At 35.2% G+C, this 19,728-nt stretch overlaps 1 protein-coding gene and 1 long non-coding RNA gene across 4 annotated transcripts; both read left to right on the forward strand.

Moving 5' to 3' along the window:
* The first annotated feature begins 2,899 nt into the window (after positions 1–2,899).
* On the forward strand, positions 2,900–13,508 carry LOC129285452 (protein NARROW LEAF 1). Of its 3 annotated transcripts, none has more exons than XM_054921167.1 (6): positions 2,900–3,319; positions 4,282–4,799; positions 5,610–5,753; positions 9,906–10,146; positions 11,391–11,891; positions 12,738–13,508. In XM_054921167.1, exons 2-6 carry the CDS (start codon positions 4,308–4,310, stop codon positions 13,124–13,126), a joined length of 1,767 nt encoding a protein of 588 aa, XP_054777142.1. In that variant the 5' UTR covers positions 2,900–3,319; positions 4,282–4,307; the 3' UTR covers positions 13,127–13,508. The 3 variants fall into 3 exon arrangements, with proteins under 3 accessions (XP_054777142.1, XP_054777141.1, XP_054777144.1); XM_054921166.1 differs by having other exon boundaries at positions 2,904–3,319; positions 4,296–4,799; XM_054921169.1 differs by lacking the exon at positions 2,900–3,319 and adding an exon at positions 3,425–3,587 and having other exon boundaries at positions 4,296–4,799.
* Positions 13,509–15,620: 2,112 nt separating this feature from the next.
* LOC129285456 (uncharacterized) lies at positions 15,621–17,166 on the forward strand. The gene is made up of 2 exons (XR_008587215.1): positions 15,621–15,755; positions 16,403–17,166. It is a non-coding gene; the product is annotated as an uncharacterized LOC129285456 (long non-coding RNA).
* The last annotated feature ends 2,562 nt before the right edge of the window (positions 17,167–19,728 follow it).

Consider the following 19,728-nt stretch of genomic DNA (forward strand, 5'->3'; position numbering starts at 1 on the left):
TATCTCTTTTCCCTTTTTCTTCTTTTCCCTTTTTTCTTTTCCTTTCCTTTCCTTTTTTTGTTTTTAATCCCAATGGCTCAAATTGCAAAGCGAAATTGATTCTTGATTATGTAAGCAAGCGCACCAGATATATAATAATTTAAGTGCCTTCAGTCTTTGCATTTATGATTTAATATTTCAGAAGTTGAATGGTATCATGATTTGATGATTGAAAATTTGACGAAGATAAGGTGACTATTATATTAAATTATTTAATTAATAAAAAGCTGAAGATAATGCTGGATTAGACTCACAGAGAGAGAGAGAGAGAGAGAGAGAGAGAGAGAGGGTGGTTGTTGTTGAGTTTCTTAGAGATAAATAAATAAAAAGTGTATCTTCATTTGTGTAGAAGATCCTCCTTCCATTTTCATGATTTTACTATTAGCAATAGCCATTAATTTACGGATCAAATTAATTAACTGACTAACACATTACGACATCACTTTAATTTAATTTTATAAACGCATGTACCATCATGATATGATATCACTCCATTTATTTACTTCTGAGGTCAGATTTGATGTTGTATTTTAATTTTTGTTTTGTTTGCTAGGGAATTATTTAAATTAAAAGTTAACTCCTAAAACTAATTTTCATCAAATCGTTAAATATTAATCAGATTGGTAAAAGCAGAGCTCATATCTACAATAATAGTGTGAGTTTAAATTCTAAATGACCAATATAAAGTAATATCAACTTTTTGATTCAATTGATTGCATCAGCTTGTCTCTAAGCTTCGAGCTTGAAACAATTGTATAGTTTGTCATCTGAACAAATTGTACTCAATTTAATCTAGACTTTTCAAAGCCTCAATAAATCTTCTCCTTCTCCTTCTCCTTCTTGTTTTTTTTTTTTAAAGATAGGTAGGTTTTAAAATGTTGGGTACACATACAAAAATTAGGAAGCATGTTTGATAGATATTTTAAATTTTTTTAAAACAAAAAATGCAAGTGAGCTGAGTCGCAGTCCTCAAGGCTTATGAAAAGAGGACATGTTTTTAAATTTAAAAAATATTTATAGAAATACTTGACTTTTATTATAATCTATGTGAAGGAACATGATTATATTTGTTCAAGTATAAGATATTGAATTCAAGTTTTTATAAATGAAAAAGTAATATTTAAATATGATTAAGTCAGATAATTATATAAAAAAATATTGTTGGACATGATGACTAACATTTCTCCTAAATTCCCTTAAAGGACAATAACTTTGATTAAGATTATCAATGAAAAGATTTGGAAGCTGTGGGCTGTTTTGAGGAATGGAAAAGGGAATATGATGTAACCCTTGAAGGGCGAAGAAGGCGGGAGCCCCTTGTGTGAGTAGATGAGTGCGTTTGGCCGACGAGAAAATGATAGAAAGTGGGAGAAATAAATGAATTGTTATTATTATTAAAAAAAATTAATTTTTTAATCCTTTAACTTTTAACTCACTTGTAACTCAGTCCCTCAATTATAACTCACTACGACTCAATCTCTTAACTTTTGATTCACCTATAATTCGATCTTTATTTTTTTAAATTTTTTTAAAATTTTTTATCAAATAAAAGGAATAAAAAAATTCATATATTATTTTAAAATACTCTCCTCTTGCTTATTAATGTGAGATATAAGCTAACATGAAAAAAAAAACTAACAAAAGTTTAAGGACTAATTTGTAAGTGATTTAAAAATTGAGATATTGAGTCATAGGCAAGTCATAATTAAGAGATTAAGTCACAATAAATTATAATTAAAGAATTAAATTACAAGTGAATTAAAAATTTAAAAATTAATTTTATTATTATTATTATTATTATTATTATTATTAAAATAAAAAGACTGTGCTGCTTTTGGGGAGCAAACAAGGATGGCCCCTCTTCCTTCAAAGGGCACCCACAAAATAATAATAAATATAAATTATTATTATTATTGTTATTATTATGACATCCCATCTCCATCTCATCCAAATACTCACTGTTCCTTTTCCTCACAGGTGCCCCCACCTCCTTCCTCCAAATTTCTCTCCCCCCAACCACTCGTAATTGTTACAATCCATTTCTCCAGAAAAAATCCCAAAAGAAATATTATTTCTACTTCTTTCACCTTCATGCAAGGTACTAAAAATAAGAGTTCATCATTAAATTCTACGGGATAGTATTTTAAGAGTTAATAATTTAAACCGTGATTAACATGGAAGTTAATCTAATTATAATTATTTTTTTAACTCAAAACAGTGTCATTTAAAGCTTGGCAAAGCGAGAAAAATATAGATTCTAATCCCATCAAAATTCTTAATTGAATCGGTTGAGGACTGGTTCACCCGTTGATATTAGGTTTTAACCTTTATAAGCTATGCTACCCCCACTCACTCTTATTTTTTTTTACCTAATCTCTAATTTTTTTTAAGAATAACCACACACTCATCACAATACGCACATAACCACCTACAGTCATCGGCATGATTCCCAATTGTTAGATCATGTTTGAAGACTCCTGTATAGTGATTTTTAGCACAAAAAATTTACGAACTTGTCTCCCATTGGTTACCATTTGTGTTAGTCTAATAAAGTTAGCATTGATTTTGATTCTTTTATAAATGATTGCTCAAATTTTGAGATTACTGGTTATTGAGCAGAGATCAAATTGATTTGGGTACTTCTAGCTTTGCTTTACGTAAATCCCAAAAGAAGCAAAAATTTTGTTGCCAATGACCAAAGCAAAAAATCTGATTTTGTAAGCATCCATTTGGTCATTAGAGAAACAAATACGTCGAATTTTCTTTAAATAAACACGCATCGTGCCCCCACACTACTTGATTTGCAACTAGATTTACAATTTACAATTAGAGTGGTTGCTCAAATAGATAGCAAATATATCTTCAGTATTTATTTATTTACAAAAATCGTTACCTTCCTGCGAAATTGAAATCCGATTCCATATTAATATGGGAAAGATCGTAGAAGGCTGAATAAAGTAGTCGCTTGTGGACGATCGATAAAGTATATTGCTCTTTCTGGAGCTCTATCAGTATTATTTTCTCGTACGTACCCACAGTTGAAGGCTTTCTCTTCTCCAAGAGCAGAAGGGGAAGCTTAGCTAAACTCTTGCCTCTATTCACATGACGCGGCCTATCGAACCTGTTCTTCTCAGAAAGTGAAAATCTTTTGCAATCTTAATCTGAGAGACGATTGGTGGGGTTGATGTGGTATAGAGATTCTTCTACATGCACTAGGGCATGATTACCTCTAAGCACCTCTGTTTTGAGTCTATTTCCATAGCTCCAACATTGCTGATCGGTGAGTTTTGTTTGGATAAGCTTGTGAAATTGTACCTCGTCAGAACCCTTTTCATTGGGCTGCGTCTCGTTTTTCCTCAGATTCTGCTCGGGCTGAGAGCTTTTTGTGTTGTCATTTTGTTGGGAGTATATGCCCATTGGTCCATTCTATGCTCACCCATTTTTAAGAATGATTTTCTGGTTTTGTTTAGTTTCAATCTTGTTTCCTTTTTCTGGTATCAAAGCGTCCAGCTTCTGATGTACTTCAGCCTTCTAGCCTGTTTGTGCTGGTGAAGACCTATACTTTCCTGTAGGGAGTGCCTGATTATTTATAAATCTCAATATCCTAATCTTTTTCTGGCTTCCTTCTTCTTCTGCTGCTTTACGTATCATGAGTTTGTTATAATTTTTAGACTTCTGCAAATTATTGGCATAATTCCTGAATGCTTGTTTTCATTATGTGTTTAAAGTCGTTGTTGATCATTACCATAAATGTTTGATTCTCTGTCATATTTGAAAGCTTATATTTTCATATCCTCAATCAAACAAAAAAATTAGCGTGGCGCTGCTCTTTGTAATGGATAGATTGTTAAGAAATCTTGTCGTACAATTGTTAGCATTAGTCCGCATGTGATAAATTTTTATCGGATTTTTTTTTTGTTTGGAGTTTTCTAGTGATTTTGTTACTTATTATACATAAACGAATTGGGTTTCCAGTTCTTTCCAGCTCAGATGTTATGGGATTTACCAGTCTTTGTGATTTATATGCGCTTGTAGTTGTAATGTTCTCTAGTACTTGTTACTTGTCACTTTTAGTTTGCACAAATGAATTTATTATGTGCAAATCTCATTCTTTCTCTGGACAAGTCTATACTCAATTTTGTACATATTTCTAAATCATAAAGCTGTTGTTAGTTGCAAAATGTTTAAAGATTGAGGAGCATGAAAGAAACTGGAGGTTATCTCTGTCTTACTTAACTGCAGTAATTTTGATGTAGGAGAGCTGAGAGATGGACGGGACTCTCTTGGACTTAACTATTCATCCCTCTGGGTCAACACAATCGGAGGAGTCATCCTTGGACCTAGAAAGGAACTACTGTGGTCATCCTAATCCTTCATCAAGTCCATTGCCCTGGCAACCTTTTGCATCAGGTGCTCAACATTCTGAGAGCAATGCTGCCTATTTTTCTTGGCCCACGTTGAGTAGGTTAAATGACACAGCAGAAGACAGGGCCAATTATTTTGGAAACCTTCAAAAGGGAGTACTACCTGAAACCTTGGGTCGCTTGCCAACAGGACAGCAAGCTACTACCTTGCTTGAACTGATGACTATCAGGGCTTTCCATAGCAAGATCCTGCGTCGATTTAGTCTTGGGACTGCAATTGGATTTCGGATGAGAGGGGGTGTCTTGACTAATATTCCAGCTATCCTTGTTTTCGTTGCCCGTAAAGTTCACAGGCAATGGCTCAACTATGTCCAATGCTTACCTGCTGCACTTGAGGTGGGGACTTTTGGTTCTTCTGGCTATGTTGCAGTTTTCTACATGGCTTTAGTGAATTTTTTTACAGTTCATTTGCTTGATTCTGTGCTGATCATTTTTGCAATTACATCTAGGCATCTTGCCTCTGTGTTTTGGCTTTATATATTAGAAGAGTTGATAGGGGAATTCCTTAAAATTCTGAATTGCTTATTTAAGTGTTCATTTGTATGTTTAGTTTCTAATAAATTTGTGGCTGGCACATGAAGCAACTGCTAGTTCTCTTAGACTAAATTATGCTTGGTATTTTGGTGGGACATATGGCAGTGGACAATAAATCAAAATAAAAAGAAATTCTCTGACATAAAAAGTGTGAATCTCTCTAATTTCTGCCTATCTTTCCATTGGTCATTTCCCCCCTCTCTTGACAATAACATTTGTTAATATATATAGCTTTAGTTGCATGAATCAAATGAGAAAGGTTCTATGCTTTATTGTTGCCAAATGCCAGTGGTGGTTAGGCTTGTTGGCCTGTTTATAATGGTTTCCTGTGTCAATCCAACATATTTCTTTTGTTGGTTAGCCTTTTTTTTTAATAATATTTTTTTTAAATAAAAAGTTCTGATTGGACAGGTTGTACTTGTAAGATTATGTGGGAGAAAGAAGAAATGGTTGCATGTGATGATATGAAAATAATTGTGAAAACATATTTTATTGGAAAAATATTATCTTAGACTACAATAGATTATTTCAATACTCCTTGAGATGTAGAGGTGGTTCTAGTCTTTGCCTGAGTTTTAATCTAACAAAATTAAGTATTTAATTTGAAAGCAGGGCCCTGGAGGTGTTTGGTGTGATGTAGATGTTGTTGAGTTCTCCTATTATGGCGCTCCTGCAGCAACTCCCAAAGAACAATTATACACAGAGCTTGTTGATGGCTTAAGGGGAAGTGATCCAATCATTGGCTCTGGTTCTCAGGTACTTTTTGTCTGAAGAATTAATGTTGTTTATGTTTGCTATATATGCAAGAGAACGGAAAATAGATTGCCAATCAGGTGTTTATTTGATAGACTGTAGGGACATATCAATTTTTTTGGTCAAAAGAGACATATCTTTGTTTTCTTGATCATCACTATCATATTTGCCTCTCAACTTCTCTGTGTTTGCTCGCTATTTTAGTTTGTGTTTTTATTTCCTTTGCTTATCAACGTTACCTTTCTATTTCTGTTTCTCCTAGAATTTTGATATAGTTATTATGCTTTAATTCAAATTTATGTGGCTGATTTCTTGGGATTGAATGGTAGACATGTTGCTTTCTCTCCCGCGTATGCATTTGTCCCTTCTTACATGAATAAATAAGCAATCAGAGGCATAACTCTCGGATTTTCTTCAGGTGATATCATTGTACTTCCTTGCTGAATGGATTTGTTAATAAGTTGCAATGTTCCAGTGAGAAATCAAGGCTGTCTGAGATAAATTACCTGGGTGGTTACATTTAGGTGTTTAAATTGACTTTAATGTGCTTTGTAAAAAATTTTCTCTGCTTTTTTTGGTGCATTATGGAAGAGTTAATGATAAATGATATTAAATAATTGGCTTCAGTGAGCAGGAATAGAAGCTTCAAGCTTGCTGTTGTGCGAAAATGAGGTTACAGAGAAGCTGGCTTTTTTTTTTTTTTAATAGTTATTATCAAATTACCAATCACATTTTGGCTTATGAATGAGAGATTTCATACTGTCTTTTGACTGTTCCAATTTAGTGCCAATAGTATTGGGTGTAGTCTTTATCCCAGCTTAATATACATAAATTGTACTTGGCCAGCCTAAGCATCTTGAAATACCTTTTACCACATGAAATTCTTCAAAACTGAAAAATAAGAATTTGAGATACACCAAGTTATTTGTTTTTTATTGTTTAAGATGATGATGCAATTGGTGACTTCTTGCTCAAGTTCTGTAAAACTCAAACCTCTTTCGTTTCTCATTATGAATTTTGTTCCATATGAAATATTATTTTAATGACTTTTAAACTACTTGATCTGGTGATAATATTGTTAAATTATTGATTCATCTGATAAAACAGTACTGACTAGTCAATCAACTAGATGCTGAGTATTCCACCAAAACAATTTTGAATGATCAATTAAAACAATCATATTCAGTTAGTTCAATATAAGCATTTCCAGTGAAGTAGTGAATGACCCCTGGTTGTATTTTCTCCTGTGATTGGATCTCTTCTGCTAAAAAGTTTATCCAGGTGACAAATATGGAAACATCCCTTTTTTCAAAAGATGGATCAGGTAGTAGCATTTATGATCCATTGTTAAACTCCGCCTATGTTTATAGCCGGTCCCAAGCCCCCGGGTAAAGGAGGAGGGTTGTGTTAGGCCATCAACAGCCAATGTAAAAATTTGTTGAATCTATCATGAACATGGACAATAGACGTTATAATGTTAATGCTAGGTCGTTGCCCGTAAGTAACGCGCTGCATGGCTCGAGTACAGTGATAAGTGAGTTAGAGCCGCTGCATCGGCGCCCGGATGTAGTGTTAAATGAGCAAGGGCTACCGCGTCATTTTGGACGCACGCGGCTAAAGAAGTTAGTCCATAAGAGCAAAATTAGATTTGGTACTTGGAATGTTGGGACATTAAATTGTAAATCTGTAGAGGTTGTAGGGGTTATGATTCAAAGGAAAATCAATATCCTTTGCTTGCAAGAAACAAAATGGCGTGGAGAAGAAGCTAAGGATATTCAAGGTTTCAAACTTTGGTATACAGGAAAAGTAAGTGCACGCAATGGAGTAGGCATCATTATAGATAAGGAGTGGAAGAAGAACGTTGTAGAAGTTAGCAGAATTGGAGACAGAATTATTTCTTTAAAAATGATAATTGGACGTGAGACTGTTAATATTGTTAGCGCTTATGCGCCGCAAGTCGGGATAGAAGCCAGTCTTAAGGAATTATTTTGGGAGGATCTGGAGGGGTTGATTCGACACATACCACAGAGTGAAAAGATTTTTATTGGAGGAGACTTTAATGGGCATGTCGGGAGGGAAGCTGGTCAGTATGCGAGGGTGCATGGTGGTTTTGGTTTTGGAGAGCTAAACAATGAAGGGCAAACTCTTCTTGATTTCTCATTGGCGTATGATTTTAAGATTGCCAACACTTGTTTCAAGAAGAGAGATGAGCATCTCATCACCTACAAAAGTGGAGCCTCAAGGTCGCAGATTGATTTTCTTTTGGTTAGGAACACAGATAGAAAACTTTGTAAAAATTGTAAGGTGATCCCTGGAGATGCTGTAACGACACAACATAGGGTCCTAGTCCTTGATGTGTGTATTATGAGTAAAATCCAAAAACGTCGACAAGTAGTAACACCAAGGATTAGGTGGTGGCAATTAAAAGGTGAGAAGCAAGATATTTTCAAGCGAAATCTTTTGGATAAAGGAATTTGGGATTCTCAGGGAAGTGCTAACATCATATGGGAGGATATGGCTAAAAAGATACGGGAGGTTGCAAAAGTAGTTTTGGGAGAATCGAAAGGTCCTGGTCCGAGAGATAAGGAGTCTTGGTGGTGGAATAATAGTGTACAGGACAAAATCAAGTATAAGAAGAACTGTTTTAAAGCCATACATTAAAGCCATACATTAAAAAGGGAGTACGGATTGCTTATATTAAAGCCATACAAGATATGTATGAGGGGGTAAAAACTAGTATAAGAACGCCTAGTGGTCAAACAAAGGATTTTCCTATAAAGATTGGGCTACATCAGGGATCATCTCTGAGTCCTTATTTGTTCAACTTGATTTTAAATGTTTTGACGGAACATATTCAAGAGGAAATCCCGAAATGTATGCTCTTCGCGGATGATATAGTTCTTATAGCAGAGACAAGAGAAGAGGTTAATTGCAAACTTGAGTTATGGAGGAGGACATTGGAGTCGAAAGGTTTTCGTCTGAGTAGAAGTAAGACGGAATATTTATATTGTAAATTTGATAAAGGACTATTCGAAAATAATTTGGAAGTGAAATTGGGAGATCAAATTATACCTCAAGTGGAAAAGTTTAGATATTTGGGAGCCATTATCCAAAATGATGGCGAAATCAGTGGAGATATTTCACATAGAATTCAAGCTGGGTGGTTTAATTGGAGAAAAGCTAAAGGAGTTATTTGTGACCGTAAGGTGCCTAATAAACTTAAAGGAAAGTTTTATCGTACTGCTATCAGACCGGCAATGTTATATAGTAGTGAATGTTGGGCTCTAACGGGACAGCAAGAGCATAAAGTTGGAGTAGCAGAGATGAGAATGTTACGATGGATGTGCGGACATACACGTAAAGATAAAATTCGAAATGAGCACATACGTGAAAAAGTGAGGGTGGCACCTATTGAGGAAAAAATGGTAGAAAATCGGTTGAGATGGTTTGGGCATGTACAAAGAAGACCAAGGGAGGCACCAGTGAGAAGAGTGGAACATATAACTTTGAGTCCGATTAAGAGAGGTAGAGGAAGGCCTAAGAGAACACTCTTGGAAGTTGTTGAACGTGATCTCTTAATTAATAATATTTCTAAAAGCTTAATAAATGATAGAGCACAATGGCGTCTTGCAATCCATGTAGCCGACCCCACCTAGTGGGATAAAGGCTTGTTGTTGTTGTTGTTGTTGTTGTTGTTAAAATTTGTTCAGATACTGATTGTAAGGCAACTGGTTCTTAATCTTCCCTATATTTTCTGTCTCCCCTTTTCTCTGAATCTTGCTCTAGTGCTGCCATCTCTCTGAATGCTTGACAAGTTGCCTCTCTATGCTCCACATATTTTTCTTGCAGTATGAGACAGTAGAATGGTTATTTATTTTATAATGTAACAATGTAATTTGATTCTGGAATCAGGGTTTGTAATCAGGCAATGAGGGTAATCTAAGATTTAATTAGGCATTTAAATCCTTTTGGGTTTTGGATTATATTAGCCCATGTATTTTCCCCGAATGTGTGTCTTGTGAGTTATAGTCAGTACTCCTTAGATTATTGATCTTTGAATCTTGAATTCTTGATAATTTTGTTTTGTTTTATTTCAACACATAATGTAGTGCATACCTTTTTTTTTTTTTCTGTTAAATTGCTTCTTATCAAAAGGTTGCAAGCCAAGAGACATATGGAACCTTGGGAGCTATTGTGAAAAGCCGAACAGGAAATCAACAGGTTGGCTTCCTTACAAATCGCCATGTAGCTGTTGATTTGGACTACCCAAACCAGAAAATGTTTCATCCATTGCCACCCAGCCTTGGACCAGGTGTTTATCTTGGTGCAGTTGAGAGGGCAACATCATTTATCACTGATGATCTTTGGTATGGCATTTTTGCTGGAACAAACCCAGGTAGCGTAGCCCCAATTGCATTTTATCATGATTCATCAATTGAAAGTCTAGTCATTTTTTTTTTTGTCAATTTTAAAACTGTCTCAGGATTTCATGTTTTTAATGTCATGAAATAGGTGCTATGTTGCTTTTAGTAGGTTACTTGAAGGAATGCACTGTATTGAAATTTTTGAACGCTAAGTCCTTGCCAGGAGGTTTAATCAGTAGGGTTCCTCAGTTCAGTAAGAGGTCTTTGTTTGAAGCATTATCTTAATCGTGATTAATAATCAAAATTATATGTCTTGTGCTTTCTCTACAGTAAGAGGTAAGTTACCAAACTTTCCTCCAGGGACAAAATTTACAGAGATCTTTCTGATATTATATAACGTCTTTTAATCTACTTATCTGTTGGCGGATATGAATTCCCAAAAGATGAACACTTCTATAGCAGCAACTACTAGAACTTGAAAATTGATGAGGAAGAACTATTTATTTATGTGTCTAGTGATTTCTGTACAGTTGGGTACAATCTGTGCTTCTGTTTCCAAAGATATATAAAGAATTAGAAATTCAGCTATAAATGCTTTTGCTGGCACAATGTCCACCTCCATGATAAGTTGATAACACCATAACCCCAGTTCCATTGCCCTGCCAATGCAACTTCCATCACCCCATGGGTAACCCATCCTCCAACAATGAACCGACCATGGTCACTTCCACCACTACCATGATCTCCATTGTCCTGTGCTACCACTTTGTAGCCATTGCCAATCAGCCACTTATGTGATTGCTGCTTCCTTTGCATACACCACTGCGGTCCGGTCTCCATTCTCCCAAAACATGGCCCCCAATGCCAGGGCCCCCACCTGACTACCCTTACCTCTACTAGGATTGCAGAAGAAGAATGCAGTATAAAAGAACACTTGTCAATAGCCTACTAATTTTGAAATGGTAAGAATAAAAAACTTGCTTCCTGATTGATCTGAACAAAACGATAAACTGCTTTGTCATCATAGTGATTTTTCAAGAAATTGATTTTTTTAAAGAGAAACATTTCTCATGAAAGCAACATAAATTTACATTATTTTCACCAAAAAAAAAACATAAATTTACATGATGGCCAAACAGACAATGAGTTCGCGCAATGTTGACAGGTCATGTGTGATATGGATGACTGTCTTCCAAAAATGCTTGCCAAACTCATGACATGTATCATTTCAAATTTATTTGTCATAATTTAATGTTTTATTTGTCATAATTTGCAGAGACATTTGTGCGAGCTGACGGGGCCTTCATCCCATTTGCTGAGGATTTCAATGTGAATAATGTAACGACATCTGTAAAAGGTGTGGGTGAGATTGGTGATGTCAATATCATAGACTTGCAGTCACCAATAAACAGTCTCATTGGGAGGCAGGTGATTAAAGTCGGAAGAAGTTCTGGTTTGACTACAGGGACTATAATGGCCTATGCCTTAGAGTACAATGATGAGAAAGGGATTTGTTTTCTCACTGATTTTCTTGTTGTCGGTGAGAACCAGCAGACATTTGACCTTGAAGGTGACAGTGGAAGCCTCATTCTCTTGACTGGTCAGAATGGGGAGAAGCCACGGCCTGTGGGCATTATCTGGGGTGGGACAGCTAATAGGGGACGCTTGAAATTAAAAGTTGGCCAACCACCAGAGAATTGGACTAGTGGAGTTGATCTAGGCCGACTCCTTGATCTCCTGGAACTTGATCTCATAACAACAAATAAAGCACTCCAAGGTTTGTTTTTTTGAAACATTCAGTTGTTAACATTTCACCTACTCTAGTTACTAAGCAGTAATGTGTTTCTTGCTAGAATTGTCAGCATATGTGTCCTGCAGTATAGTGTGTGCTATACTGTTTTGCAATGAATGTTGGGGGATGAGTGAATGTTGCATGCATGCCAAACATGGCCAATTCCTGTGTCTTAGACTACTAATTACATATATGAAAACTTGTCCCAAATACTTAATGGGGTTACGCTTGGTTTGCTATAATGGCAAGTTCACCACAATGTAGTTAAAGGTGCTTGCCTTGGCGCCTAAGCATTGAATTTCCTTATATTCACTTTTATTATTTTTTCTTGTATTTTTTAGATGACACGTGGCAACTCTAAATTAGATCTTGACACCATTGGGGTTTGAAGTCGTCTTCTATCCTGTGGAAAGGTTCGAAGTCTAGAGTAACTAGCGCAAAATGTTTCAACCACAAAATATAGAACCTTTTCAATTATGTTTTAAAACTGAGTTAGGGAAAAGCAGCTGGGCTGCTATTAACATGACTAATGTTGATGGATATTATACCTTTCTTGAAAGTTTTTAAATCCTGCTACTTTAGTAGAGATAAGACCAACATGTCTGTTTTTATGGCAAGGGTGATGCCTTCTTCAATGAGCCATACCAATACGATCTGTGGATTCGGAACACATACGCACACAATCACTCTCAAGTTCATGCTTACCAAATACAGAGGATCTAGATCCTTGTCCTGCAGAATTATATTCCCAAAAGAAAAATTAATTAAATGTACAGATGCAAAACAAAGCTGTAGCTGACCAGCCTTATGTTGCTATTTTGCTTTTTATAGCCGCAATACTGGAGCAAAAGAGTGGTTCCACGGTAGGAAATGATTCTACATTTGGAGAGTCCTCTTCCACTGTTCCTTCAAGCTTTGAGCCTTTTCGCTTGAACATCCAGAAAGTTCCTGTTGAAGATGAACCTTCCCGAGGACCCAACCCACCATTAAGATCGAATGAATTTCATGTCAGAAATGTAGAACACCAGTTCATTCCTAGTTATGGAGGCAAGTCTCCAGTACATAAAAGCTACCAAGAAAGAGACCACCTAGACTTGCAAAATCTTTCGGCATTACGGAGTGGCCCTGATGAAGATGGTTCTGTTTCCTTGCGTTTGGGAGAGCCTGGAGCAAAGAGAAGAAAGCAATCAAACTCTTCTTTTACCATTGAAGAATTATAATCAAGTAATAAGAAATACCACGGTATATTGACCCATTGAAGCAACCGTATGGCTTTTAGAAATCGCCTTCGGATAGGATGGAGGTGGTTTTGAAAAGGAAGGTTAAATTATCAGTTGATGTCCTTCTGGATGATTCTTTTTCTTTTTTCATCTTGCCCGGTGATGATAATAGGTAACATGATAATTACTATATAATATTTTATAGTGGAGATTTAGCTAGCACTGTGTAATCCGCGATGTCTATCTACACTACTACTTTTGATGTGTAGGATTTGTATCATAAGGACATCTGGAAGGGGAAGAACTATAATCCCTATTGTAATTGTAAGTTAAAATGAAGGACTGAAATATATATCCTTGCCAAGCAGCAGCATTTTCTTCAGGGTGTTTGCTAACTGTATGTTCTTTACAAGATTCACTCTATAATGCTTTAAATTATATTCCTTTCATTAAAAAATGTAAAGTATTTTTAATCTAATCTTACCTCTGTTACTTGTCTTCAAACTAATTCTATCTTTTTATATTTATTCTTATTTAATATGGAGTTTCACTCTAAAATAAAGATAAAGTAATTTATTTAATAGAGGTATTTTTTTAAAAAAGTAATAATTATATTTTAAAAGACTAAAAATGTTTAATATTTTTTAACATCCAATCTTTCAAAAAGCGTGCTACATTTTCGAGCGAAAGGAGTAGTTTAGTTGTGGTTTTAGCTACAGCAATTCCCAAAAGAATGTGGAAACATGCACTGAATGTGATATGCAACTCGATGATTATGTTCCAAGATTTGCTGCTGGGGTTGTGAAAACCTCCATTTTGTGAATGATTTATTAATATAAATTATAAATTCATAATAACTATACTACTAATAAGTTATGGATGTTATTATTTATTTCGAATCTTGTGCAATGCATAAGATAATGTATCTACTTCATTTTAGTTATGGAACAGCGAAAAGTGGATCTAAGTAGTCTTTTATGCTGCTATTTTGTGGCCAATAAACTGAATGTTCACTTTGCCATTGCTTCATTGTCTAGGGGAGAAAGAGAATGATAAAAAAGTCAGAGTAAATTATTTGATTTTTTTTAACTAAAATTACACATGGTTTTTACTCCTAAACTTCACACAGAAATATAAAGCTAACAAAATTTAACTGGACTTAAAATCAACTGTAAATTATATACCTGCCATTTATACATCTACAGTCATAGCTTTACTTTCCGCTTTTCCTTATTTATCTGCACCAATCATAATTAGTTAGATAATAAGAGAACGGATCATAATATTTATGATTTATAAATAATATAATTTTTAATATATTTTATATGATATATTAATTAACAGGTACCTTATTTACCTTAAAACTTATTTGGGGCACTCTATACCAACCAACAAGATATGATGTAAAATTCAGGTATAATCATACTTTTTTAAATAATTTTTTTCTCTTTAAATGCATGAATAAATAAATTCAAATGTATAATTTTCTCTAATACCCAAGTTTTTTTTTTCTTTTCACTGTGGAAAAAAATAACACAAATAACTTTTCAGTGTTCTTTAATCAAGATTATTTGATTAATCTAAATTTTCACAAACCAGAGAGATATGAACTTGAACTAGGCTCCCTTCTTCATGTTGTCTTAGGAGCAACTAAAGCGACAAGAATGAAAGTGAACTGAAAGCAGCATCTCTCTCTCTCTCTCTCTCTCTCTCTATATATATATATATATATATATATCATCAAACAAATTCACGTGGATACAGACAAATTCAGAAAACATAATTGATAAAATGGAATCTCTCATGCTTATGATCTCTTTCACTTATACTTCAATATGCATGTGCCATATATTTATTTATCTACTAAACAATAAAAGAGAACATATTTCATAACTTGCACATTTATTATCTGGTTTTACACTCAACAAATCGCTTGTAGAATTAATCCTTTTCTTCATTAAATAAACTCTCGAATTAATCTTGTGTGTGTGTGTGTGTTCATGTAGCTTTAAAACGAAAGCAGTTTGAATTTTTCCTTTGGATCTTTCTTTATTCCAAGTCATCTCTAGATCAGCACAAGACTTTTAGCTTATAATGACAAATGTTTAGGTTGTGTTTGGTATGAATATTTCTCTAGCTAGCTAGGTTTCCCATCCCAATAATCAAACTATATACTTTAGGAAGACAAAGTTTTTAGGGAAAACTGCTCATAAAAACCTGACCAAATTTATTTTGCTAAGGACTTGGAATAGATTACAAATTGAGGTCCTCCGGTGGCATTAATTCAAAACTTCAAATTGACCAAAATACCTTCACCAAATCATCTCTCCTCTCGTCTCTAGATTCCAGCGCCCATCACCATATTCGCCGACTTCCAGACCATCGACAACAGGAGGAGGAAGACAAAGTGATTCGTGTTCTCGCAGCCGCAATTTCTTTGATTTTTGGACTAACCCTCTTGTGCGTCGTGCCGTGGTTGAGAAGAGGAATGGCTCGTGCATCGTGCTTCTCTAATTGGAGTTTCACAACAATAGCGGCACTGAATTTGGTGGTGGAATGCTTCATATCAACGTTGGCTTTTGAGTTTGCTATTTTACCACTTGACTGTGAACTTCAATCATTCTTCTGAGTTCGGTATTGAGTACAATACTGGCATAATGATAGACGTGCTTTTGATTCTTCACCAAAATATTTGAATTGCAAACAACAATCTTTAGCACCGTCTGATTTTGACCTGTTGTTAAGTGATGGAATTGATGGGGGCTCATTGCTTGAATATGGATTGCTTGAGAAACTTGTCCTGTTCTATTTCAATTATTTGATTCAGTGATTCAACATTATAACTAATTCATATGGTCTGAATTTGTCACAATACAATTTAGTTGTTGTTACAGCTATGCTGTAGTAAGTCTAAATTTGTTTCTCTTTGATGAATCACATATTTTACTTACTTTTTTTTTATATTTGTAACTATATTTTATTAGTTCATATTTTTTTATGCATGATTTTGGCATTTGATCATTGGCTTATTTTTCATTAAATTTTGACATTAAGAGCATTTTGATTATTTTGCACATTTTATTAAAATTAATTATTTTTAATATTAAATTTCAATTCTTTAACACATTTTATTATTTAATTGGGCAATTTTTTTATTCTCATTTTTAAGATTTTATTTGGTTCAATTATATTAGATTAATTTAACTTTAGTTACTTTGTGTTTTTAGAAATTAATAGGTTAATTTGGTAATTTTTTCTTTTTTATTTTTAAATCAGTTTTTTTGATTTTTCAAAAAGAAGAAAAAAAGCATGGAACGGGGAGGGGGCAGAGTTCGTTAACGCGCGCAGAAGCTTTCATCTTCAGCGACATCGATCGCACATGCAAGCAATCATCTCTCGCTGAGTTCAGCCACCGGACTGGGAATCATCGGACAGGATCACACATCATCGCATGCATCTTCCTCTGGGTTCAGAGTTCAGCCACGAGATCGCACAGCCACCTCACAGCCAGAGACACCGTCGCATTCGTCTTCTTCTCAGTCCGAGGTTCGACGCTCTCTGTTCAGTCCAACGCACACACAAAAACGCAGATGCTCCTCTCTCGGTCACAGAGTTGGACGCGCAGAAATTGATCACACACGCCACCGTTCATTTCCTCTCAGTCACAGAGCTCAGTCGCACTCCACGGCAGAACCTTCTCTCTTGATTTCAGTTCTCTATCTTACCTCATTCCCGTCGCTCATCCAGTCAGACTCGCTCATCTCACGGATTCCTTCAAGCATACTTCCATAGCATCTTCTTGTGGACGTCTCCCTCAATTAGTTGTTGAAGAGATCAGGATGAGGAGCTGAATATTTTTTTTTTTTTTTTGAGTTCTTCAGGAAAATGAAACTTTCATTTGAATTTCCTTAATTACTTTCCAATTCGGTTCTTTTGCAATTCACCTCTGAGTTCTCTATTTTTATTGTTGCTATTGACTTAATGATTCATGGTTGATTTCATTCCTTAAGAAATTTAGATACTAAGAATTGACTCTTTAATTGAATAATACACTTTATATATTTGAATTTATGCTTCAATGATTATTGTTATATAAATGCTAATCTATCTAATTCTGATGGTGATGTCTGAATCATTTAACTTCTGTTTAGGTTTTAAATTGAAGTTAATTGCTTAATTCTTGATTGGTTCTAAGTATTAGAATATGGTCAAGACAAGTTATAATTCTAAAGTCAAGTCTTGGTTTGGCATAATTTTTATAGGGATTGTATCTTAATCTAAGTCATAATCACCTAATCCTAATGGTAATTAGGCATTTTACTTAATATCAAATGAGTTGCAAGAACCGAATGAATTGAACTTAAGATTTTATAATAGTGAAAGTGGATGGAGTGAAAATTGAGAATTGTTGAGTTTTAAGTGCATGTGGTGTCTTGTATAGGTAGTCTTAAGTCTATTGAGTGTGTTTTAGGTGTTAGAGGTAGCTTTTGGCACATGCATAGGGTTTTAGATACTCTTGAGTTGTGAAAAAATGTGAAAAGTTGTGAAAATGTGTTGGAGTGTCCAGTTTCCTTGTGTGAAATAAATTAAAAGTAAAGCTCATGCCATTAACTAATTTATAAAAAGAGTTTTCTATAAACAACTAAATCACCTCATTCAGACATCGGACGGAGAAATGGGACACATGAGAAGTTTTCTCAAAATGCTATCATTTAAAAGCAGAGTGCTATTTGATAACGTGCAACATACCATAACGCGTGGCACAAAAAAGGACAGCCATGGCGCATGTGCACATGCTATGGTGTGTCAATCTATTTTTCATTCCTCAATAGTTTTCAACTGATTTTGAATCTTTTGATTCTTATAAGATATCTCATACTTCCGTAACAATAATTTACTTTGATTAGAAATTCATTAAATGATGATTAAGTAATTTTGAATTATAAAAACTTGGGATCTAATTTATAAAAATTACAAACTTGATAATCTAATTGAATTAGATTAATGATTGCCTTGATTTTAGTGTTAATTTCGTATTAGTAAGAGCGACCTTACAATGTGTTATTGGAGTATTATAAGAGTACCTATGAAAAGTAACAAAGAGGCTTGTAGTAATGTAATGTAGAAAGAGAATAGAGTAGCTCCAATAGACTTCCTTACATTTATTGTGTATCTATGATCAAACTTTGATGGCAACTTATGTTTTGCTTTGATGTTTTGAGAGTTGAGATTGATAAATTGTAATTGTTGCAAAATCCATATGAGATGTAAAAGCTTGTATTAATATAGTGTCAATAAACGTATTCATCAATTCATAGCTTGTATTCTTCTTCAATATTTTCCCATGCTTAATCTTTTAAAGATGTATATTTTTTTGAATATCTATAGGTTTTTTCATGAAAAATGAGAAAATTTTCATAATAATCATTTGCATTTTCAGAATATTCATATGTGTTTTCAAAATAGCCATTTGTGTTTTCAAAACATCCATATGCATTTTCAAAATAACTATTTACATTTTTAGAATATTCTCTAATGTTTTCATGAGAAAAGGGAGAATTTTTAGAATATAAATTTTTGATATTCAAATAACAACATTTGATATCCATCTAAGTTAAAAAATTTTCATAATTCATAATTTGTTATTTGAATAAATGAAAGTTTTATTACATATAATTAAAGTTCAAATGCATATATAGTAGAAGAATCACTGTGTAACAGTACAGAGCCACCCCTTGGGCCTCGACTCGGTACTGGACTCTGGCCCATCACTGGATCAAAGCCGACTTTCCCACAGGTGGTACTGTGGTTATTCCTCACCACTGCCTCTCCAGGGTCTTTTGGAACCTCCCCAGACTCGAACCTCCAACCTCTACCACCTTAACAAAGTTGAGGCTAAGTCTGGTACCATTGAGTACTGTGGGAAAGTCGGCTTTGGTCCAGTGATGGGCCAGAGTCCAGTACCGAGTCGAGGCCCAAGGGGTGGCTCCGTACTGTTACATAAAAGGCGCCTTTTATGTAACAGCCCTCCTGGGTCACCACTGCCTCTCCAGGGTCTTTTCCCAGGCGCTGGACAACACACATGTCACCACATGATTGCCGGCTTTTCCATTGGTGGTACAGTGGTTATTCCTCACCCCACCCTCACGGGGGTCTTTTGGAACCTCCCCAGACTCGAACCTCCAACCTCTACCACCTTAACGAAGTTGAGGCGAAGTCTGGTACCATTGAGTCACTTAACTCAATGGTACCAGACTTCGCCTCAACTTCGTTAAGGTGGTAGAGGTTGGAGGTTCGAGTCTGGGGAGGTTCCAAAAGACCCTGGAGAGGCAGTGGTGAGGAATAACCACAGTACCACCTGTGGGAAAGTCGGCTTTGGTTCAGTGATGGGCCAGAGTCCAGTACCGAGTCGAGGCCCAAGGGGTGGCTCCGTACTGTTACATAAAAGGCGCCTTTTATGTATTTGACTCAATGGTACCAGACTTCGCCTCAACTTCGTTAAGGTGGTAGAGGTTGGAGGTTCGAGTCTGGGGAGGTTCCAAAAGAACCTGGAGAGGCAGTGGTGAGGAATAACCACAGTACCACCTGTGGGAAAGTCGGCT

Source organism: Prosopis cineraria, unplaced genomic scaffold, assembly GCF_029017545.1.
Source record: "Prosopis cineraria cultivar Desert tree isolate PC_DT_omini unplaced genomic scaffold, ASM2901754v1 PC11, whole genome shotgun sequence".
NCBI classification, from domain to species: domain Eukaryota; kingdom Viridiplantae; phylum Streptophyta; class Magnoliopsida; order Fabales; family Fabaceae; genus Prosopis; species Prosopis cineraria.